At 39.1% G+C, this 25,843-nt stretch overlaps 1 protein-coding gene across 2 annotated transcripts in view; it reads right to left on the reverse strand.

Moving 5' to 3' along the window:
- The window catches only part of LNPEP (leucyl and cystinyl aminopeptidase), a 55,522-nt gene extending 36,002 nt beyond the window's left edge, over positions 1-19,520 (reverse strand). The window contains exon 1 of one of the 2 annotated variants that reach the window (XM_032674725.1): positions 19,401-19,520. Coding sequence is in view for 1 of the 2 variants with exons in the window: in XM_032674724.1 (XP_032530615.1) it covers positions 19,401-19,419 (19 nt within the window). In the remaining variant the exon portion in view is untranslated. The remainder of the gene's footprint in view (positions 1-19,400) is intronic. The other variant, XM_032674724.1, reaches the window with a different exon arrangement.
- Between the last annotated feature and the right edge of the window lie 6,323 nt (positions 19,521-25,843).

Genomic DNA, 25,843 nt, shown 5'->3' on the forward strand with positions numbered 1-25,843 from the left:
AAAGTCTAGTTGCTTCTGCTGAGGCCATCCAACAGGGCAAAAGGCAACTTTGAGGTGGATTTCTTCCCTTTAAAGATAAAATGTATCTTTGTGTGCTGGTCTAAATGCTGCCTCACACAAAAGTAGCCGTGAAACACTTGCAAGATTTTGGCACAGATAGTAAGATCAGAATATGTGATTCCTAATATATGAATGAGCTTGCTTCCAGGATGGTAGAGTGAGTTTGGGGAAACAATGCCATTGGGCACAAATACTGTGCCACACAGTCTAAAGCCAAAAGAGCAAAGACTCCACTGTTCCTTAAGAATTGGAAAATTACTTTTACACTGTTAAGGTTTAGCAATCAGCATAAAACTCTTTGTTTCCAAGACTCCAGGGAATGATTTGAAGCACTTACGAGCACTTGCAAATACATTGTGTGTGGCAGGTAAGCACAATTCAAGCAGAGAGTTGTATGCTTTTATGTATGTGTCACCCATAAACATAGTAAGACTGGTTAGAGCACATGGAACTTGATCTTCTCTCTTTTATTGGTCTTTGGGACTAGTAGTAAGGGAAAGGAATGTGATAGTGAAGGCCAAAGCAGGTCACTGATACATAGCCATGGATACAAAACTGTCAAATCCTACTGCTCTTTAAGTTACTTAATCCTTGTCAGCAACTAACATTATGTCACATGGAAAAGCCCATGAAGGAATTTTGCAGAAATAATGACACATGTGAAGTCGCTGCACTGCCTCATATCAAAAGCACTATATTCAGTATAACCATGTTTCCAGAAAAAAAGAAGAAAAAACAAAGGTTGAAAATTAGATATCAAAAGAATGCTTTCATTAAAATTTATATTTTGCTTAGTGAAATAAAAGTTTCTCACTGTATCTGAAAAAAATCCCAAAATTTGGAAGCACTCCATAAATTGAAAAGAACCTATTATAGCCAGGACAAAGGTACAAAATTTTTCTGCTATACTTGCATTGTCTTTAAGAGAATCTGTGCAGCTGACGTGCAGATATGCCACCAGAAATTTTACAGAAGGTGTACCTGCTACAGAATCTGTTCTTTTAGAGAAAAGATGAACAGATCACTTATTCATCTACATTTATGAGAGAGGAAACCAAAAATACATCTACTTAGGTTTACACAGCGAAATTTCTCACACATACATCATGTCATCAGTCCTCCCAAGCTAGTGATCAGAATGAGATGAAATATGAGAGTCAATTAAAACCAGATGTACTTGCATTGTACAGTTTGAATGAAAGAAGGAAGAAAACAAGCTACTGGAAAACAGTGTAAGGAAAATTCAGCAAGTTTTCAGAAATGTTATGGGTTTGTTAAGATTAAATCAATAGATAAACAGATACTAGTTTCTATATAAATTTAAAATAAGTCAACATTTTAGATGTACAAGCCACTAAAGCTATCACCAGAAAAAAAATATCCCTTATAGGGAGGAGAGGTAAGCTTGACCTGATTGTAGAAACAAAACTAACTTTTCACATTAAAGAGTCATCTGAAATGTGTGTAAGGACATCTGAGGCACTAAGGATTTGGAAAGACTATTAAGGGGTTACACTTTTTCTCCTGAACTGTCTGTCCCCAAATCTGTATCTTCAACCTCAAATAAAAGGAAGGTAAAGAGAGAAAAATGTTTAATACTCAAAATCTCTCTGAACCGTCCTGACTAAAACTTCAGAAGTGTTACTATGGAAAAGAAACATAGCATATGGGTTTTTATCACCTTTTTCTAAGCTTGGGTTTTTTTCAATTTGGCATAAATTCCACATTTAATTAATCAAAGTAATAAATCCATTTATGCTGAGTTACTTAGTAAAAACATAATTTAATAGATTGTAAAAATTAGAACTATATACTCCGCTTCTGCTCCTACTAATGGTAGTTTACCAGTTCTGCTTAACACGAAACAGACCCATCTCCACAATTCCACATTGTCAAATATTAACATTATTATAGAATACAGAAGAGAACATTCACTCTTATTTGTGCACCCCATGCTGGATTCATTGCTTGAGACTTGCTCCAAATCTTGACCTTATTCTCAGCCAAAACTATTGTCATGGTTATTGTTTCTGCCTTGGCTGAGAGGAAAGAAGAGAGGCAGGCAGACCAAAAGGGAGTGCCAAAACACAGATTCATTGTCACAGCTGCTGAAACTGGCATACAGAGGCATTTTGAAGAAAATTTTGATTCTAAATACTACACTAGAAATCCAAAAGGTTCCTCACTAGAGGCTGCAATTAAAGTCATAGTTCCAAACAACACTAGCTATAATTTTTACTAATGTAAATCAGTATTTTTTAAATAAAAAAAAATAGACTTTAAGTCAATGGAAATAAGAGTGCCCAAGTAGTATAGATAAGTACAACTTGCTATGCAATATTTTTTCCCAACAGATGAGTAACAAAACAGCCTTGACTTGCAAAGAAGAGGCTTAATTGACAACTAAAGATCTAAACTAGTAGCCTTTGAAAATGCACACCTAAAACATTAATTGTTAACATTTTCTTATATATAAACTTAATATTTTTCTAAACCTAAAGATAAAATAAGGCTGCAAAGTTTAGCTGATGCCATTTATGAATTGTATAATCTCATAAGATAGAACAGAGTTTCAAAAACGCAGCAGAGAGGGAAGCAACTCACCTGCCACTACATCCCACCCTACTTAACCACTTCAGCAAGTGAAATAAGACAAAAGAAGATAAAAAACCAGAAGTGACAACTCAGAACATATTTTATATCATATATATTGATATTCTATATCAATAGTTTAGTGGAAGATAAATAAATAAGCATTTTAAGACTAAAATCCCCAAAAGATATGAATACTGAGGCAATGGGTTCTTTTGATTTTCTTGGTCTCACTTCCCTTTTTATTTAGGCATAATTCAAATCCATATCTATCTATTATGCTCTATTTATATGCTGTATCATGAGATCTTTGGCACAGGATTTGAACACAGAGATGACTATCTCTCTACTAGGTGACATGTGAATTTTTCCCCCACAAAATTCTCAAAGAATATAAATAATTGGTACTGACTGATCCCTGGTTGATTATGCCAGTAACTGCTCAGTCTACAAGTGCTTAAGAGTGACAGAGCTCCTGCTATCAAAAGCCTTCTTTAAGCTCTTTATGAATGTTTGGATGCAGACTCAGAGCTGTTTTCTGTGTTACTGCAATTTCAAAAGTTGCTGATCAAACCAGAAATAACCTCAGTTCTGTAATAAGGCTTATGATTGATTGCTTGCTTAGGCAAATTATTTTCACCTCATGATCTGAACAAAACTATACAAGAGACATTTGAATCAACTGGCTATAAGTAACTATACCAGTAGTTAACCTTCAAATTTTAATTACCTGTTGATGCAGCATCAGCAGCTGTGAAAGGAAAGCCAACCTTTCTGAGCACTGAATATAAATATGAAGTCTGCATTCAAAGTTAGCTAGAGCAAACAGGTAAACAGACCTACTCATATGCAAAAGTACTTGTCATCTTAATAGCCTGTTTACGGCCAGTCCAAAAGAATGGGATGGAGCCTCTCAATCCACCTGAACTTCACCTGAGTACATAGAAGCTTCATTACCTTTCCACACTTGAAAGGAGACCACCTCCAAAGTTACTTGTGAAGCAGAATTCCTTTCCAACTCTGCTGAATCAGGGAATTAAACACCAGAAATACAGTACTGATTGGAGCTATGCAGTCCAGTTCTTACTGTCACAGACAACCAAAAGAATTGACGGACGATCTAGACATTTCACATGTAATTCTATTCTCAAAAGAATGAAGTTATATGAATTTGAAACCAAGTCCCACAACCCCTTTACCTTGTCTTAGCAATACCTTCTATTTATTTAACTGATTACTCACTACCTCAAGGAAAAAGTCTTCAGCATCCAACAAAAAAAAGGTGCAGTGGAAATCAAATATCCCATAATGTCAGTAACGCAAAATACACTCTTCTGTAGTTTATCTGCTAGCAATATTCCATGCTCAGCACGCAATTATTCCCAGAACTGCAGGTTCTACATAACAGCCATTCTTTAAGGATTAGATTTGCCATTTTTATCAACTGTTGACTGCTGTGGTCTAGTGCCTTAACTTTCCTGGATGTACACTATGGTGGTCAAAACCAGTACATAATGGTTCTGCAGATTGCTTTACTTAAAAAAAAAAAAAAAAAAAAAAAAAAAAAAAAGAAAAAGAAGATAGAAATTGGGCCAAGAAAAAAGGCAGACATTTTACACATTTAGCAGAAAATGATACTAAGAACAGTCAATCAGACTTGTGCTTATAAACAGTTAAGAGAAGTGCTGTATGGATGAGTCCACCTGAGAGGTATCTATTTTTGAGAGAACATAATCTTCATTCATTGCTTGCTAATAAGCTCTTCTGGATAGAAGATAGTGGTGACCAAGCAGCATTCATAAATCTGTGCCCAAGAGTATAAAACTTCAGAAAAAAATTCTGACAGGTTTAAAAGAAGTTATTTCACTTGGTTTACAAAACTCTCTGATCTATTTGGGAATGAGATCATTCCTCTAAACATTTTTCCTCTTCTTATAACTGCACTTAAAAATACATATTACTCCAAGGCAACTCTTGGCCTAAAGGTTTAATATGGCCTGTAGGTTGGGCTGCAGTGAGAGTAGATCCCTTCAGTGACAGCTGTGAGTCAGAAGTAGCGCTTAAAGGTTTGAGCAAAAGGCTCAAACTGAACAAAAAAGGCTTCTAGTGGTTAAACAGGCCATGAAGTTACCACAAATTTATCTTTACAGAGGTGTCCACAGTCTGATTTCTGAAACTGCTGGTGCAGACAATAGAAAAATAAAATAAAAAGGCTATGATTAACAACAGCTTGTTTATGCTACCAGGTCTCTTAAAGACCTCTCTCCTCTTTTGTAAAACAGAGGTTTAAAAAAGAGATAAGGGTGTTACTTGATAGTTCAGCAATGATCTCTTCTGAGATGAATTATTTTGAATCTCAGCAGCCCAAGTGAAAACAGCATCTCATTTGCACATTCCTCTATGCAGACATTTTGACTGCCCTCAAAATTTCTTCCAAAACAGTAATTTTTTTGTCTTTTGTTTGTTGATCCTCCTTCCCCATCCCATAGAGCCATTTTTCACCTTCACAGTATGTGAATTCCAATTAAGGCAAACCACCAAAAATACTCAGAAAACTATTTGTTACTGGCTTTTCCATTTCTCAGTTTTTGTTGCTGTTCAATTTAAAACTTGAATGAAAATACCCAAGGCTTGTTCATAAAGATTTCTGTATATATCAGTTCAAATACATCACATATGGGTATAGAGCGGGTTATTCAAAAGAAAAAAGAAACAAGCAGACAGAAGTCTGAAATTTGTTTGCTGCTGAAAAACAAAAGCCACAATTCAGAGGCTTGACAGCCAACTTTGTCATTGCATGCCCATATCTACCTCTCAGAGAGTCTGAGTTACTGTGTAGGCTTAGGGTCAAAACATCTGAACAAGTGTAAATTACATATTGAGTTACAGTCATGAAAATTTTTCTGGAAAAAAAAATTGATGATCATTAAGCAATTCCTCTTAACAGGAATAAAAACAAAGAGTATCTTTTGTTCAAATTATGACCTCATCAACTCACAGAACCATCGTTGTATGCTCATGATGAAGGAACTCAAAGCAGTATATAGATTTAATGTTTTCTTTCCAGAAATTAAATTCTTACTTGGTTAAATCTGTTTTGGGATATTTCTTTTTCATTTGCTCTATCAACCAGTAAATTAGTCTAAATTTAAGGGACTTGAAATAACAAATTTAGAGCCAAAATACTGAGTTATTTAATTGTATGACAGTTCACCTACAAACAAGATAAAGAATTCCCATTTTTATATCAAATTTCAATTATACATTCTGGAGGGGGGAAAAAAAAAAAGAAAACAACATCAAAACACAAACCCAAACCCCAACTAAGAAAGGAAGAAATTGTCCAATTTACTTAGTTTCTCTAAAACTACCTGAAAGGAGGTTGTAGTGAGGTGGGGTTGGTCTCTTCTCCCAAGTAATAAGTGACAGTATAAGAGGAAACGGCCTCAAGTTGCATCAAGGCTGATTTACATTGGATATTAGAAAAAATTTCTTCACCAAAAGGGTTATCAAGCATTGGAACAGCTGCCCAGTAAGCAGTGGAGTCATCATCATCCTTGCAGGTATTTAAAGGACATGTGGATGTGGTACTTAGGGACATGTTTTAGTGGTGGATTTGGCCGTGTTGGGTTAATGGTTAGACTTGATGATCTTAAAGGTCTTTTCCAACCTAAATGATTCTATAAATTAATTGCTTACTGTGGGGATTTTTAATATTAGGTACAAATTTTATAACTCTGTCCTAATCAAATACATTGCTCAATTTGCAGACTTTCTCAATTTATTTGCTCATGGCATACTGTATTCCCTGCTGTTCAAACTGGTAGAGCACCACACAGTGAACATCATTGTGACTAATCCCTCTCCTCACTCACTGCTTTCTCTAATGGAAAGATACATCATCCTCTCACCACATCCCACCATTCCTTTCCAGACACCTGTGTTCAAGATAATGCAGACACTGTTCTGTTTTCCATTCTCCTCTTTGTTCCTTTCAGAATAACAGCTCTTGGACATCCTGCTGCTGCTACCCAGAAGACAAAATGATTAAAAATGTAGGCAAGCTCTTCCTATTTCTCCTCTGAGCACTATAACCACCAATACACTGTAGGACTGTACTCCTATTTCCAAGAGCAGTTAACACAAGAATTAATGTAGTTTCTTATTTTGGAGCCTGGAATGGTCACAGATTCTTAACTAGTTCTTTCCTTACTTTGGTTTCCAAGCAAACATATAGAATTCACCTTACTTCTATTTCCTCCCCTGTCATGGTTTGAGATAGCCCAAAATCCAATTCTCTACCTCCATTCCCCCTCCCACATCTCAACCTAATGTGAGATGGGTTTTTTCCAGACAAAACACAACCAGACTCAAAGTGGGCGAAAGGGAATATATTACAGTGACTATACAAATAGATACTACAATACATTATACACAACCTTAGCTATCTCTACTATGACATAAGTATTTACAATGGATCAGATCTCTTCTCCCCTCCAAATAAAAGTCCAGGAGGGAAGAAGGAAGAGATCCTTTCAACTCTCAGAAGCAGCAATGTCTCTAAGGCAGCAGGTTCTCTCATGCATGCAGCTGTTGCTGGATCTCTGCCAGCACACACAAGAGAGGTATCCAAACTCTCCCTCGCAGCCCCGTCGTCAACCAACCGAGGGGTCTTTCGTGGACTTCGTCACCCCAGACAAAGGTCGTTTCACCACGTCATATCACGAAGCACAGGGGGGTCTTCGTGACGGTCTGGTATCTCCAGGAGATTCAAGCTCCTTGCAGGGCCTCTGTGCCCTGCCTCAAAGATGGCTGCGAGCTTCTTTGCAGCTTGCAGCAAGGGAGGGCCCTCAAGGCCAACCTCCCACACTCCGTCCTGGCTGAGCTCTCAGGACGACCGAGCTTCTTAGCTCCTTTACTCATTGAGGACTTCTAATCAGTAAGAGTCCACCCCCCTCCATTTTTGGAGGGATCTCCAACAAGGTTTAGGGGAGTTTTACAGTTCTTACCCCCAAGCTTTCTCTCTGTAGAACTTAGTTCTGTTCTCTGCTGCCGGTCTCTACCTCGGCTTCAGCAACTCTGAGTCTTCCTTGGCTGCATGCTGTTTCTCCTGCTCCTCTGGTTCAGGTCTTATCAGTTGGCTTTTAGCCATAACCTCTGGACACTGCTGCTGCTTCTGCTCTGTCTCTGCTCACTCACGATGGAAAACATCCCCCAGCTTACAGCTACAGACACATAGTCCAGCTTAACACTGTTCCAAGTCTCTGTAGCCCCCAGCTGGGGCTGGGGGGGGGGGGGGGGGGGCAGAGGCCACGAGGGGCTCAGAGCCCCTTCCTCTAACTGCCAGCTCTCCCCTCCCTATCACTGTATGACTAGTCTTGTCATAGCTTGAAAATAAATGCCTTGAAATTTTTGATGAAGCGATAAAAAAAAACTTTAAAGTGGAAAAAAGTACTTCACTAACGAATATTGATTTAAAAAATAGCTTTGCTGTTCTTCTAAAATACCACCCAACAGAAGTTATATCAGTTTTCTTAAATTTTGCCCACAGACAACTGATTTACAGCACAGTGAGTAAATATTCCCTGTTGCTGTTTTCATGCTCTCTGGGACATAGAAATTCACCTGCAGAAAGAGCAGAAGAGTATTGGCACAGGCTCTTGATGATCACATGTAAAGCCCCAGAGTATATTGGGAAAACTATCCAAAATCCTAACTAAAACCTCATGCTTTCATGGGTCAGGCAAGCAGTAATATTTTTGGTTCTGTCCTCCCTCCCCCAGAGGAAAGGAAGTGTAAAGGTGAACGTCAAGCAAGAAGTTATATTTATTCAGAGTCTGCATGAAAGCAAATTACTCATCTGAAGTGATTTCTGACCCTGACACTTAAAGAAAAACTCTATGCAGTTAAGCTGCTTGCATGGATCCTACAGAAGACAAGCATAACTCCTTAAATTCAAGACACTCAAATCTCTGAGTGCACACATTTCTGGGGAAAAAAAAAAAGAAACTGAAAATTTACTTATGAAATCTGATTTTTGAAAGATGCTGTACTTTCTTAGTGGAACACTATGTAAGTAAAACATAAGTAAAGAGTAAAACAAGTAAAAACCTTCATATTTTCAAAACTCTTGCTGCACAATTGCATGTTGTTGAAGATGTAATTTCAGTAACTGTATCAACACTTCAGTATTGCCTTACACTATTTCTTCCTGTGGATAAGTGTCAACAGGCACATCATACATTAAAAATTACACAATTCAAGAAAGCAGTAATTTTTTAAAAGGCTGACTTTTTATTTTAAAATCATAGAAATCACAGAATATGCTGAGTTGGGAGGGACCCATGAGAATCAAGTCCAACTCTTAGCCCTGCACAAGACCATTCCCAAGAGTCACACCATGTGCCTGAGAACATTATCCAAACACTTCTTGAACTCTGTCAGGCTTGGTGCTGTGACCACTTCCCTGGGGAGCCTGTTCAGTGTCCAACCACACTCTGGGGGAAGAACCTTTTTTTAATATCCAACCTAAATCTCCCCTGATTCAGCTTCATGCCATCCCCTCAGATTCTGTCACTGGTCACCACAGAGAAGAGATCAGTGCCTGCCCCTCCTCTTCCCCTCACAAGGAAGTTGTAACTGCAATGAGCTCTCCCCTCAGTCTCCTCTTCTCCAGCTGAACACACCAAGTGCCCTCAGCTGCTCCTCACACGGCTTCCCCTCAAGGCCCTTCACCATCTTCACTGCCCTCCTTTGGACACTCTCTAACAGCTTCATATCTTTCTTATATTGCAGTGCCCCAAACCGCACACAATATTCCAGGTGAGGCGGCCCCAGGTCAGAGCAAAGAGGGACAATCCCCTCCCTCAACTGGCTGGTGATGCTTTGCCTGATGCCCCCAGGACAGGGTTGGCCCTCCTGACTGCCAGGGCACTGCTGAAGGAGATTCAACTTGCCATTGACCAGGACCCCCAGGTCCCTTTCCATGGCACTGCTTTCCAGCATCTCACTCCCTACTCTGTTTTAGGAATCTTCTGGCCCAGACTGTACCAGCTGTGTGGTGCTCCCAGTTAACTTCTGGCAAGCTGAAGTCGCCCATGAGGACAGGGGCAGTTGACCTGGAAGTGTCCCTTAGTCCCTCAAAGAGTAATTCATCAGCATCATTGTCCTGGTTGGGAGGTCTGTGGCAGACTCCCACAATGACATTTGCATCATTTGTTTGCCCCTTGATTCTTACCCAGAGGCTCTCAACTGTGCCATTGCCAACTGTGAGCTCCATACATCCTAACCCTTCTATTACACACAGTGCCACCCTTCTGCCTCTTCTGCTCTGCCTGTCCCTCCTGAAGAGCCTGGAACCATCCAACAGGGCACTCCAGTCACAGGACTCATCCCATCAGGTTTCATTTATCTCAGTGATGCCAAAGCTTTGGGACTGGGCCAAAGCTTTGAGCTCCTCTTGTTTGTTCCTCACGCTGAGGACATTGGTGTAGAAACATTTCAGGTGTGGTACACTGTAGCCAACAACTCATGAACCAGATGGAGGGATCCCATTAGTGCTCGTTTCTTCGAGTTTTGGCACACCATCCCATCGCTCATCACTGGTGAGCCTGGTTTCTTTTCAGCATGCTCTAAAAAAAGGTACTTATTTGTTTGTGATGATTATTCCTTGTCATATCAGTTTAGTTCTTCCTTCTATAATGTGAATTACTTCCTGCACTGCTATATTTTGGGCTTTCTCCAACTCATTCATAAAAAACTCTTGTGTCTGGAGGCAATGGAGGAAAGCTTATCTTGTCTTTTCCAACAAGCTTGTTCAGCAAACAAAGCCTATATCTACAAACATATTAGTTATGCTAAGATTCTGACTAAAGGTTTCCTTCTTCTCTACTGTCTCCCTAACAGTTCCATGCATTTTAAATTCCTTCAGAGCAGGAAAATAATCTAATTCCATACACAAAAATTATTTGCTATTACTAAAACAGGAAGAGTGCACAATGTCATTCATGTAATTTCAAATCAGCATCTCTCTACAATAAGAAAACATACAATTATAACCTTCACTCCAACAACAAATAAGGACACAACTAGCCCGTGGAATTTCAGAGAAATCAGTAAGTCCTACTGGAAACCACTCTGCTCTCGTTTCACCATGGTTTCACCTATGACCTTGAGCTGGGGCTTTGCTTTGCTTGAGTGTACACAGCTTTTGCTTTCCCTATTAAACTGTCTTTATCTCAGCCCACGAGTTTTCCAGCTTTTATCTTTCTGATTCCCTCTCTCATCCTGCTGGGTCAGGGTAAGCAAGTGGCTGCATGGAGCTTAGCTGCCTGTCAGGTTTTACCCACAAGAAGAAAGTTTAAGCAGAATTTTTACTTACTTAAATAGTCAGTGCATAAGGGCAATATATAGCCACTTACAGGAAGGCACAAATATTTGAATTTCGAAATAAAAACTTTCATCCTTGTAGTTATTTTAAACGTGTTAAATCTCACTTCTAGAACTTTCACAGAAGAAAAACATTTCTAAAAAAACCCGAAGTTAGCCTGCTAGAAGATAGATGTCACCACTTTCTCTCTAAAACTATTGAATTCAGAGGAAAAAAAGATATAATTGAATAGAAAAAAATAACCAAGGAATATTAGGTATTATGAAGTATTGCTAATAAAATCTAAATCATCCATGTGACTTACCTGCTTTTTAGAGATAGAGCAGAAGCAATAGATAGGCTAACATCATGTCCTTAATTCCCATGATGCTGCAAGATTACATATGCACATTTTTAATAGATGAAACCCAGACATATATGCTTATATACTTTTCTACACTGAATGCAATCATTTAAAAAGAAACAGAAACATGAAAGTCACTTATGCTTCCTGTGGATAATGAGCCTAAACCAACATTTTCTAGTCCTTCTAATATTGCTTACGTACAAAAAAAAAAAAAAAAAAAAGGTACACATTGTCTCCAATAAAAGAAAACAGGGTCTTGTTGTTTTTTGTAGTCAACATCTACATGCAAACAGATATGATGACTGTACAATTTTACTACAAGCTCTTATCAAAAGGCAGGCAGTACGTGAAGTCTGCTGCAGACTAGAAGTACATCCTAGTGACAAACGCCACTTTGTAAGGGTTTGATTTCAAGAGACAAATAAAGCTAAGACAAATTGTAATCTAACTGGTAGAAGTTTACAAGAATCTGTTTAGTTAAGCACATATCATGGTTTCCACAATTAAGTCACATGGTATGGACAAAAAACATACTACATAGATGCTGGTTTGGAAAAAAAAAAAAAAGCCCTTTTTCACAAAAAAAGATAACTTGAGAATTAACAGGTTTTACTGTACTGTAAAGGAGCATAAATGTTCCTTTCCACTCCAAAATAAGGAAGGGAATTTGCATTCCAAGCCTTACAAGGTCACTCGCTCCTTCAACCTATACTGGGAAGTCTAGTTTTGCTGTTTGTTTGTGTGGGTTTTTTAAATGAATATCAGATCAGATACTGCAAGACAAGCTTCTGCACATACATTGGAGCAAAATTCTGCCAATTAACTGTATCATGGAAATAAAACCAATATGTGATTATGTATTTTAAGACCCTCTTCTATCTGAAGCTGCCACAAGAAACATAAGCTAAGAGTGTAATCTCAAGTAAGTAATTGTTTATTGGTCTTGGGTGCTTCTAAAAGGTTTTCTGAAAGCCTCTTCCTGATTTTTAAGTGAAGTCCAATTGCATTTTTTTGGCAGGATCTCAGGCTGAAGAAGGTCAGTGGAGATAAATGGAGAATTTAAGGCTAACCAATTCAAGCTTAATCTGGGTTTACATATCCAACAGAGATATACCATGTCCATTCACACCTTACCATCCATATAATTCCAAATTTCAATCTTGTGCAAGGCAGGGGAAGTGGAGAGATGGGAAGAGGAGGTTGTTTTAAATGACACTTTACTCTTTCAGCACTACTGAGAAAGAAAACCTTCCACAAGTCCCAACAACATGAAGCCAATGTTCAATCCTCAGCCATTGGTTGAACAAAATACAGGCTAGGAAAGAAGCCTTTGACATTTAATTACAGAACATGGGTTTTTAGTTTCCTGTTTTCAATCTTACCAAGGGTATGTTTTGCAATTAAAATCATATAAAATGTTTAACCACAGGGGTCTAATGAAAAGGCCTTGAGCCATGGAGACACGCAGGAAGTTGTCTCTTGAATTTCTTGAACTACTCAACTCCCATATTCAGAACTGCTGACTATCCTCTTCAAAACATCCATCCATCAGTTTCATAGCTGATAAATACCAGGTTGATCACAGCTGAAAATACAAAACGTTTCTCTGCTGGTGTCATCAGTCGTTCTAATGAAAATTTTTTTGAGAGCTTTGTGAAACATCTAACAGATTGTCAGATATGAAACCTGACAGACTGCATACAACTTGATGCTTGCTTGGTCTTTTTTTTTCTTTTTAAGCAATAAATTCATAGAATCATACCTTCTTGTCCTAAACAGTCTTGCTCCATAACTGGTGTTTCATCTCACAGAAGCAACAATGTCTAAAGGTTATTGCCTGTGACTTGCAACGCTGTAAATTTTATACCCTCTTAAGAGAGCAACAAGACATCTACCTAAACTTTTGTCAGTCTCACAATATAATGAGACAAAGGATATTGATAGAGATAGAAGTGGCAGCATGTCTGCATGGTAGCTCCAGAAATACTGAGATCTAAATTACTTCAAAGCTCTAACCAGGTATTATATATTAGCTTGGAAATTATCTTAATTACAACCACCACCATGGGGGAGCGGTCAGCTCAGATATCAGACACTTTTTAGATGGTCCCTTGCAACAAAAACCATTCTATGATTCACGCTTATGAATATTCACTTGTGCCAAAAGAGATACCAAGGCCTCATTAATATCTCCATCAATGATAAAAGGCACAAATTTTGACAACAAAACTAACAGTTTATACATGCTGTATTCACAGCCTCATTTCCTTGTTCTCTTATAATGGTTTACAGCTCAGAAGTAAGGAGGCCTCTAAAGTATACAGAAGATTTTGGACTCCCATTGATACAATCTGCTGTTTCCAGAAGCTTAGCTTTCATGCATGAAACAGAGTTACAAGTGGTTCGATTGATGTGTTAACAATTCATTGTTACTGCAGAAAAAATTATCAGCTTTTATACAAAAAGAAAGCCTTAAATAAAAGCAGTATTAGGCCCTAAAGCAGTAGGTGAATCAGGCACATTCTTAGTTTTGAGCACAACTGGTTATCCATAAAAGCCAACAGCATGAAGAATTGTTACACGTGAACTCCAGTGTTTACAGAATCTATTCCTTCAACGTCAGAGTGTCTACAACTGAACAAAAGTTCTCTGCACTCAGCTATGCTTAATAAAGTGCAATGAAACAGACAACTCCAAACATCTCCGTGGGAGCTCTGAAGGGGGGGAGGAAATAATCTCCAAATGAAAATCCACCTTATTTCTACACGAACAAACAAATGACCGAAAGCGTCAGATATTTCAGCAGAATCAGGATTCCACTTTTTCACTCTTCACCAGACGTAGTAAAGAGGACCACTGGTGCAGTAAACTACTACACATCATGAACAATCCATCAGAAGAACTGGCCTCTGAGGTCTTCTCTGAATATCTATTGCAAGACAACACTTATGATGTAATAAAGCATCGGCTGTGCCCTAGGGATGCAAACTGGGCAGAACCCAAAACACTGTATTACCCTGAAATTCCTGTCTCTTTGATCAACTGGATGAGACTTCCACAGATGTTCCCTCTCCTCCTTCCTCCAAATTTCCTTCAAGAGTATCTATCTGTCCGTTCCCTCTCCTCCTTCCTCCAAATTTCCTTCAAGAGTATCTATCTGTCCTCCTCCTTTCTTTCTGACAAGAAGGCACACAATCTTTTTGGGATTAGTAGAATTTTAGGTTAGTATACTTCCACTATTTAAAGCAGTATCATGAATAGTCAAAACATAACTATTAGAAGGTCCATATATACTCCTTAAAACATTTACAGGCAACTAAAACCCAGATCACACAAAATCCTGGTGTATTTTAAAAGTTAATTTGATGTTATTTTAAGTTATTGTTGGACAGAAGTATAAGCACCACAGAAAAAGGAATAATATTGCTTTCACTCATAAAGACATTTTAATGTTTTTGCTCTTCTACGAATTCTTTACTTTTGTTTTTAATGAAAAAAAATACTGTTCTGCAGATCTGGAAATTCACTGAATTCTTTTCACTCAAATCACTGAATAAAGGAGGAAAAGAAAAACTTGAATTCTCTGAATTCATCACTACTGCAATCAGAGGATGTATTAACAAAGATAAATTCAATTTCTTATTCTTATGTAATTACTGTATCAATGTCCATCAAATATGCAAGTAGAATATTAATTCCTTAGGAAAAAAATACTAACAAACAATCCATGGTGAACCTATACTCTGATCTTCAGACACAGTTTTAATTTACTGAATTCCCTTCTGAGCATCCATTGTTAGACAGGGAATTCACAGAAATGCAGTAAAAGCAAATACATACCCAACACATTGAGAAAACAGGTTTCTGTTTAGCTTAGCTGGCACAGGAACACAAGTGCAGACACTATAACACGGCTTTGTGGAAAATTCTGTCCAGCAACATGCACTTGAACAATATAAAACTCAACTTTAGGAACAGATGAAATCAGCATTTTTTTCTGTCAGTAATATTTCATGGGATATGCAAAATATGGGTGGGGAAAAAAAGACATTGAGAGTAGACCTCTTAGATTTTTTTATCTACCATCTTACGAAAAAAAGATTACTCAGTCTGTTGTTTAGGACTGAATAAAACCCAGCAATCCTTCTTTTCCACGACACAAGAGTATATAGTATTGCCTGTTGTACCCAACAGACTTAGGCTATGCACACAGAACATGCTGCTGCACTCTCCAATACATTCACATACTGAACGAAACTAACACAAAGAAAGAAAACATTTTGGAATTGACAGGAACTGGCTAACTTGATTTATTTCTACTTTCAAAAAAACCCAAAACCAAACCAAAACAAAAAAACAACCAAACAAAAACTCCTACTTCTTTCCATGTGGAAAGACTTTTTTTAATTTTGTTCATTAGTTTAGTCATGTAATCAATATCAAAGATTCCATTTGCTGTGTGTAAAAAGGATAAAAATAAATCAGGGATGTCAGTGAATGTGAATGTTATTTGTATTTCAGCAAATCATCATAAGTTATCCCTTCTGCAGTTGTATGCTCATGCATACCACCTATCTTAAGTGAGAAACGTGTAATAGCTCACTTCTACCTTCTACTTTCATCTCAAATGGATAGGTTCCATGTTTAATGCATTAAAAAGGAAATGATCTTTCAGAAACACATGCAACCTAAAAAAAGGCAAAAGACTTGCAAAATAATTTGTAATAATGTCCAAAATAGAGACATCCCAAAAGACATGACATACTCCCTTTATTTAATTTTTCTGTTTGCTTTGGTTTTTTTGCTTGTTTCTTTTTATTACAGTGAAACTGTTGAAGTAACAAATGACTAGTCAAAAGTAATACTGGTCATTAATTTGCAGTTTCCAATTCAGAGGAAATTGAGATCATACAACTTAGGGGAAAAAACAGTGTGCAACAATAAGGAAGACTTACATGCACTTCTAATTAAACTTTGATTATTCATTTTTCAGAAAAGATCTCAAATTAAGGATGGTCATGTAAAACAGAGGAATTCCTCTCAAAAAAAAAAAAAGTCTTACTAGTAGCATTTCTAAAATATTTACTAATTTATAGCATTCATAACATTTCAGGGGAAGTTCAAACTGGACATTAGGAGAGGGTTCTTCATTGAGAGGGTGGTTGGTCACTAGAACAGGGAATTGGTTACAGCACCAAAGCTGCCAGAGATCAAAGGAAGTCTAGATGACATTCTTAGTCATATGGTTTAGTTCTAGGTAGTCCTGTGAGGAGTAGGGAGTTGGACTCTATGATCCTTATAGGCCCCTTTCAACTCAAGATATTCTACGATTAACTCAGCTATTCCAGGCCCTAAAAATAAATCTTCAATTGACTGTTATTCCAGAGCTACAGACCTCACATGTTATCTTCAACTAAATTCCAAGGCAGTAGGGAAGGCATAGCAGAGATCTCTCCAAAGAGGACCAAAATACCAGTACAGGGGTGAAATCAAAAAAGAAACCTTAAGTATTTTTAATTAGGTTATCTGAAGACTTCCACTGCAAAAACTACTAAAACAATATAAGGTTCAGCACACCCACTAGCATTTCAAGGAAAGGACAAGGGTTTCTTTGACTTTCAAAATGCATTATGGGTATGGTTTTTCTTTTATTTAAGGAAAAGAAAAAAAACCCTACCAAATACTGAAGTAGAAAACCAGTGATCTTCCATACCCACTTTAGAGCATCTGTTGCCTTAAAAAGACTATTTAAAGATACATATCCACTCTGATACAGCTCTACATCCATAAAGTAAAACAAGAAATTGTCTTATTGCCAGTTTTACAAATGGGCATCATAGTTCTGAACTGAACTGAAACACTTCTGGAAAATCTTAAGATCCAGTCTGTTCCCTCTGTTTTACAAGGGCAAAAGCCCTACAGAACTAAGGAGACCTACAGACATAATATTGTAAGATACTGTAAGATAGACATCTTTTCCTCTGAATTTACACGGTACTTTTCACGAGAAATCAAAATACAGACTCACAAACAGAACTCATTACTACTGTATAAGACAAAACAAACACCCTTTTAGTTTATTTGAAAGACTTGATGTCCACAAGAGCTTCTAGATTACCAGCCATGAAAACGAAAATTCAAAAAGCCAACAATGTAAGCGACCTCTTCACTTCAGACTTTAGCAGCTGCTATTGAGCACCAAACACATCTCAAGGTCATCAAACACAAGGAACAACATCTCTGCTCTAATATTTGCACATTCTCTGTAGTGTCCATTCCAGCAGAGCCAGCTTTCCGAAGAAATTTATTGACCAGCTTCAACTCCAAATTTTCTTCCAAACAGTCTCACCATCACCTCCAGGCTTTTTACCTTAGGGAACACAATTAGGAAGCTCTGTCCATGAACACTGCTTCTCAGTATCTTTAAGCTATATGCTTATGCCCACAAGGCCATTTCTTCCAGTCACATGGAGCTGAATTTTTTTAATGTTTTCTTGCATAATGCAGTAAGAGTATTATGCCAAATAGACTTCTAAAGCAACATGATGCCTGTCTCTTCTAAAGAGAACATACTTAGCAAGATGACTTAGAAAAAAAATTCTCCCCCAAACTGCATTACTATTAAATACAAGGTCTTTTTAAAACACATACAGGAATGCAGATTACTACCCTGTGATTGAAATAAGCTGAAGTTGAAAGACGTCTTACTAAGGTCAGGATTAACTACAGAACCAAAACATCAACTGCTTCTACGAACTGTAATTTTAACAAAAGGAGGGGGAAAAAAAGGAGGGAAAAGGTCTGTCTTGCTAGTTAAGCCACCAAAATATGCCCAAAGCTCATAATCTTTAGATTTTTAACAGCAACATCAAATTACAGAGAATTTTTAGTGTATTTGAGAAAAGGGAAACACAAGGTAGTGATAATAAATTTATAAAATCATAAAATGGTTTGGATAGGAAGGGATCTTAGTGATCATCTAGTTCCAACTCACTTGCCATGACACAGAAAATTTACTTTTTACTGCATGGGGCTTTTTATACTCTGACTTGTCAGGCCTCTGAGGAGTTAAAATATAATGCAGCAAACTCTACCCGGTGTTTTAGCGATGATTATTCAATGTGCAAGTTATTTAACAGACCAAATCCCACCTGTAACAAAAGTGTTGTGTTTTCAACAGGAAGGCTGTTGTTTTACCCAGTGTCTAGTACTAATTCCATATTTGGCCATGGTCTTGCATCTAACCAAACATACTCTAGTTTCAGTTTGATCTGAGAGCTTCATTTCCTCCTCTGTCCTGGACGGGTAGAACGAGTTGCTGTTAGACGAGGTAGTAGCAACACGGACTTCACACGGCTCCACTTTAGTCTCAAGCAGGATGCACGCACACTGCTGTATCACGATGTCAACAAACGCTCCCGTATGCTCACCTCGGAGCATATGCAACCACGTCGGTATTTCAAGCACTCCTGTCAGTGCACGGGCAGTTCTGAAAGCCTTCTGGCTTTCGTGAGCACCCTCAAACATTATTTCGCACACCCCAGACACTTCTGTATTTTATTTCTCCTTTCGCTCGGTGGGAGGAAACGCTCTGACGAGAGTGCCCCGATCAGGAAAACGCCATGAACAGCGAGTCTGGCTCCTCCTTCCCATCAGTCATGACGGCTTTGGCACTCCAGACGCCTATATGGCTCTTTCACCGGTGCAACACACAGCGAGCGCACACCTTGGCGTAGAAGTCGCCCCGGCTCCTTGGTGTCGGTCAGACCACGGCCGGGCTCCGAGAAGCGCAACAGCGCCGAGAGAGAGCGCCTCCTCTCACCTCTCTCGCTAAAGGCACCTATGCCTAATTAACCAAAACTAAACCTGCCCTGAGGCAATTCTCAAGCCGCGGACGGCGGGGGCAGCACGACTAAGAAGCCTCTCCCGCTGCTCCGGGCAAGTGGCTCCCGCCGGACGCGCCTCCAGCCGGGAGGCCCCGCTCGGGGCTCCGCCGGCCGCCCGGGTACTCACCGCTGGGAAAGGGCTCCATCTTCCTCCCCGAGTCCGCTCTCAGCCCTGGCGAGGCGGGCAACGACGCGGAGGCGCTGCCACGGCTTTTCACTCCTCCTCCTCCTCCTCCTCCAGCCGCCGCATGCTCCCAGGGCGGGCGCAGTCCCTGCCCACCGCCAGCACCGCCCCGCCGGCGGCCCGCGCCCTGCTCGGCGGCTCTATCGGGAGAGGGAGCTGCTGCCGACCACCTCCCGCCGGGGCCTCAGCGCTCGCTTCCTCCTCGCCCCCGGCTGGGCCCCGCTGCGCCGCCTCCTCCTCCTCGCATGGGCTCGCTTCTCGCCGGCGATGCCGTGGCGGGCGCTGCGGGCAGCGAGGGAGCGAGAGCCCAGCGCGGGATGGCCGGGGCTGCCTCGCAGAGCCGGGGTGACCCGGCCGCTGCGGCACCCGGCAGGCCGTGGCAGCTTTGCCTGCATCTCGCAATTTAATTTTTGTAAAAATAAAATAATAATAATAATAAAAAATCCTCGTATTGTTGGGTGCCGTTCTTCTGTGCCAGACGCAAGAGCCAAAAGGCACAACGAACCGTGTGAAATACTATCAAACGAGGCTAAAGAGAAAGGTTGGATAGAGTGTTTCCAGGAACCAAATGCAAGAGATCAAAATATACAAGACCGGACTTGGTTTTTCTGTGAAAGAAAACCGTATGTGGTGCATGTCACTGTGAGAAATGAAAGTACTGAAACATCATCAGAAGAGGCTGCTGTGGAAAAAGTAGAGGAATAGAAACATCTTCAAGAACACATTCAAGAACTAACAAATGCTATAAATATTGTGTTTATGGGTTTTCCCCTTGGTACACATAGGAAGTGGTGTCATGGCAGTTACGAACTTTTGAAGGCTCTGCATCTCTCCAGCTCGAGGCAAGAGAGAGCTGCCCATGTCCTGGCTTCCAGGGCACTTGTTACTTCTGTGGACGTTGTGCACATGTTTGCTGTAAAGCACGTTGTATTGTGTCATCTTAAACTAAGTAATATTTAATATCTATGTAGCACCTTGTACTACTGTACTTACTGTAATAGGTATTAATATCTATAATAAAGTATTGACAGGTGACAATAACACTTGCTGCCACTCCCTACCTTCCCAGAGGAGTCAGGAGGAGTGACAAAAGCTTGTGAATATGGGCAAACACCAACAAAGAGCCGTAAGATCAAAGTGAACACTGTGAACATAAAGCCACTGCAATCCAGTTGACATCGAGAACTGATTGTAGGGAGAGGTGACAAAGGAGTCATGGCATGATGCGTCACATACCATTGCTTTGGAACAACGTTCTACCAATTTTGACCAAAGTGGGCAGGCCACCTATACTTAGCATGGAAAAGGAACATATTTAAATTACATTTGTTTGATAAATAGCCTCATTACTGACTTACCTCCTCCCCAGCCGTTATGCTTCTGCTGTCACATGATGTACTGAACGGCTTTTTTTCCTTCTTTAATACGAGAGATTTTTAACCGCTGATTTTTGGGGAAGGAGAAAACGGGAATTGATTGATCCCAAAGAACACAAAAGCTAATGGCCCCATATTTATTTAAGCAACAATAAGTATCTTAAGATTAATCGTTCTTTGGGTGAGAGAGGAGACGAAGGCCAGAGGTCCACAAGAGCCCAGGCCCTATTGCAGCCCTGTACCTGTTCTCACTGTTTCATAAACCTAGAAGTGCACTTTTTCATACCTGAGTGTGTTTCAGAGACTTAGTTATAAGGACAACCCTGTAGCACAAACTAAGTCATTTTTAACACTAAGTCCTTGGAGTTTAACACTGGCCCTAATGCTGAGCACAGAGCTATGTGAGTTTTAATAACCATTTATGTATTCTTAGACACCCCTTAACATGTCACAAGAGCCCATCCGCAAAAGAAAAACATATATCAAATTATTAAATCAGCAAAGCATTTCTTTTAATAGGATGACATGTTCCAAGAGCTTTCTTTTCTAACCACTGCCTCCATCTGGCCTGTATTTAAATAAATTAAAGAAACATTAATAACTATTTGTCTAACTCTGCAGTTCTGGGATCCTACAAGGTGTTATGCAGAGGCTGCAGGGAAGTCTGAATGGTGGTTTTTGAGATCCTCATCACTTCTTTTCACCGTTCTTCAATTTTGCTAATTGAAAATCCTTAATTAGTATGGTACATCTCTGAAGCAGAAAAGCTAAAATAAGATCGTGCTCCGTTACGTGTGCAGCAATTTCCATATCCACATTTTCATATTAACATCAGGTTTTAAGGTAATGCAATGGGAATTATTCATATAGGTAAAGAACTTATTTCACAGTAGCACCTATTTTCATCTGTCCAATAGCAGAAGAATAAGGGTTTCACTGTAGTTTTGTATACCATCATTTAGAAAAAAGTTTGAACGGCTCTGAAGCTTCATCTTTGCTCATGTTGGGAAAAAAAGCTAGAATTTCTACAATATGATTTTTAAAAAAGTGTCTAAAAGTTACAGATCCTTTTCCTCTAAAATATCGGTTTTAGTTATATTTTATAATATGAGAGATTTATAAAAGTGAAGAATTTCAAATTGGTACCTTTGTCCAAATTTTAAGTCAACTATTGCAATGTCTTCTTTTTTTTTTTTTTGAGACGTAGAATAAAACATTTCTTTGATTGCTCAAAACCCTAAGTATGTCCCTAAAGCATCTGTAATGACCTATATTGCAACTTAGTTTGGTAGCTTCAGCAATATCTTAATTGGGTCTTTTCCGTGGGGTAAAACATGTTTGCTAGCAACCCCACCTCCCTCTCATCTTTGAAGACATGCTATCCCTAAGAATGCTTTAGATATTTCAGCTTCTAAACAGCCGGAAACATGACACAGACCTTCTTTGTTCTGGTTTATTTTGCTGGTGAAACGAACAAAGGTTTCACGAGCAGTACAAATGTCAGTAGCCCTTGGGTGCCTTCGACGCAGTGGAAAGTCGTCAATTGTTTTCAACCTGATCTGCACATAAGAAGCAACTACAAACAGTAAGATGTAGAGCTTTGTAGTTGAGAAGTTGCCGGGCCTCCAGGGATTTGAAGGCAAGGGAGTTATTTCATCAGTCTTGCTAGGACATGTTAGAGGTAGCTCAGAATCAGGTGTGGGACTGGTGACTCATTTGGCTGACAACCTTAAACCAAGATGAAAAGATTGTCCCAACTAATGCTTGTGCCTTAAAGCTTGAGCAGAGAGATAAGGAACGGGGAAGTTCTTTTTACTCATTGACTCAAGTGGTTAATTCTAGTATGTTAATTTCTTCCTTAATTTAAGGTTTTGTATTTAAAGCCAAAATTGTTTTATTGCTGTGCACACTACTCTGCATAAATCTGACACTCTCATCCCTTGCCAGCAGGAACTACAGCTGTTGATAACTACTGTCTGTTCAGAGTATTATCCCAAGCAGTCCTTAGCACAGTGTTTACAAAATAAATATCCTTATCTAACTATGTGTCTATTTCTACAGGTGTATCCAGTTAAACAATTGAAGTAAATGATTTTGTGAACAGTGAAGATAAATGAGACGTGGTTGTCTTTGCATATCTTAACTCCTTGCAGATGCTTGGTAGGAGAAGCAGCTGCTCCACAGAAACATCATTGCTTCGTGCTTTATGTCGTCTTACAACATACCTTTCTGCAATTCTTCCTAGATCTACCTTCCATTTTTCACAGAGTTTAATTAAGTTTACACTGTTCCTTTCCTCTCTCCATGTCTATTTCAGGAACCTCAAGAGCACTGTGTATTTTCATAGAATCCCGCAAACTTTTTATTCTCTGTGGCCTAGAACAAGGATTTGACATGATGCCAACTGCAGTCCCATTCTCAGTAGTCATGTAGAAATAAACATCTGTGGCACATGAACCTTTGGATGGATTACCCTGCTACATTACAGATAAAAAAACCCAGGCTATTTTAAGAAGGGAGAGTCATACCAGGGTTAGAACATTTTATTACAGTCTAGTCACTTTGCCCACAAATGCTTTTCTTGCTTTGATGATTTTGTTTAATTCATAAAAGTAAATAAGCTACTGTAAAAATTTTCAGGTCCTAAGATTAAATCAGTGTATTTTTCTCTTTCCCTTGGAGTATTTCTAGTATGTTTGTATCCCAACTCTAGATTTGTCTTTCTTTTTCCAGTGATTCCATTCTCAGTTTCCTCTTATCCACCACTAATTGAAGCTTCATGGCATTGAAAATAACTATTCTTGAATATTGTGAAAAAATGGCAGCAAATTGATTCACTAAGGCAGAAGTTTTATAAAGTAGGACATCTGATCAAAATAAATACACACTGAGCATTTCAAAAGCACTCACTGTTGACAGGACTTTTTTCTTATTAAAGTGTCATGGTTTAACCCCAGCCAGCAGCCAAGCCCCACGTGGCTCCTCACTCACTCCCCCACCTGCAGGACTGGGGAGAGAATTGGAAGGGCAAAAGCCAGAAAACTTGTGAGTTGAGATAAAGACAGTTTAATAGGGAAAGCAAAAGCCACACACAGATATGCAAAGCAAAACAAGGAATGAATTCACTGCTCCCATGGGCAGGCAGGTGTTCAGCCAGCTCCAGGAGAGCAGGGCCCCATCACGTGTAACAGTTACTTGGGAAGACAAACACCATCACTCCAAACTTCCCCTCCCACTTTCCTCCTTCTTCCCCCCACTTTATATACTGAGCATGATGTCATATGTTCTGCAATATCCCTTTGGTCAGTTGGGGTCACCTGTCCCAGCTGTGGCTCCTCTGAATCTCCCAGGCACCCCCAACTTCCTCACCAGTGTGGCAGTACGAAAGCAGAAAAGGCCTTGATGCTGTGTAAGCCCTGCTCAGCAGTAACAAAAACATCTCTGTATTTTCAACCCTATGTTCAGCACAAATCCAAAACACAGCCCCATACTAGACACTGTGAAGAAAATTAACTCTACCCCAGTCAAAATCAGCACAGAAGTCAACCCTAAATGACATCAACAGCAGTAAAGCAACAACAACTACCGTGGATTTCAAGAACTTCAACTACTGTGTTTAATAAATAAGTTATAAAAATGATGCATAAGTAGCCCTTTTTTTATAGTCATAATAACACTGTGGAACTTAAGAAGTCATCCATGCTCACAGCTCACCTCTGAAGCACCCAATTAGGCAGCTGAATAGTATTATTTTCTGCTTTTGCAAACTGGAAAACTGCTAAAGAACTATGAACTGAAATTATCGGCCACTCATCAGACATAGTGAAAACTAGTACTGTTTATTCAATGTATTTTTATTAATGTATTTAATAACTTCTGTGCTAGTATTACAAAGTTAAGAGATGTGAATCATAGAAGTATTGAATATGAGAAACATGAGACTGGTGAATCATCCAAAGAAACTTTGATGCTGATATGCTGTGTTCTGTGCATGTGCCTGCCATAGGGGTACTAATTTGGTTGATGTGTTCTTGGTCTTCCATAAGCCATATCAAGCACAGGAATAAGGCATAGTGGAATGGTCAAGGTGCTGATACAGAACACATCCATATTATTACTTATACTTCTCAGAAGTGTTCAGTGTTGACATCCCTGATTTGATTCTAGTTGTGCAAGGCTTTCATGGCAACAAAACCCCTTGCACCCATCTAAAGAGGATTAGAGACGAAAATAGTGAAAAAACCAGTGTGAATGATGCTTCTGTCGCAAAAGTGTTCCTTAGTGACACTCTTTCATGATCTTAAATTTAGAAGGCTGTAGAGCTTTTACTTGATATGAAAATGTAGCCTTCAGTCAGATAACATGAGTAACAGGACAGAGAACATGCCTTGTGCTAAACAAGGTGTGCGTAGCAGCGATATACTTAAAACCATGATAATCTAACTTCCATCTCAAGGCAACAAGAAAGCATGAAGTCTTGCCAATGTTTTTGAGCTCTAATTTAGGTATATATGCAGAAACTAGAGTTCTTTCCACTTACCCATGGTGAATTTTGTGGTGGTGTATTTATTTCACTGCAAGTCTATCCACATGTTGGCAGTGTTTCTTTGAAAACAAATCTTTGAGAAAGTCAGGTAACAAATAACCTGATAACACTGTGTTGAAGAGACGTATCATTGTTTCTAATTGAACACTATAATTACTGTATTTTTAAATAACAAGTGAAAAGAATTTCAGAGATTAATATAATCCTTCTAATATTCACTGTTCTAAGGAATAATGCTTAAATGCTAATACTTTAATGCTAAATACAAATGCTAATGCTTAAATCTCAATGCTTTTAGTCCCTTTTTATTCCTGTTATCCATTCTAAGCAGTAGATTGAACTTAATGAGGCTTGTGTGCTGCTACTTGATACTAGTTATGCAATACTGTGAGAAACTAGTTATAGAATTGTTGCTGGTATTAAATTTATAGTCTGTATACTGTCCTTTGAAATGTCTTTGTTCA

Source organism: Chiroxiphia lanceolata, chromosome Z (genome assembly GCF_009829145.1).
Source record: "Chiroxiphia lanceolata isolate bChiLan1 chromosome Z, bChiLan1.pri, whole genome shotgun sequence".
Classification (NCBI taxonomy): Eukaryota; Metazoa; Chordata; class Aves; order Passeriformes; family Pipridae; genus Chiroxiphia; species Chiroxiphia lanceolata.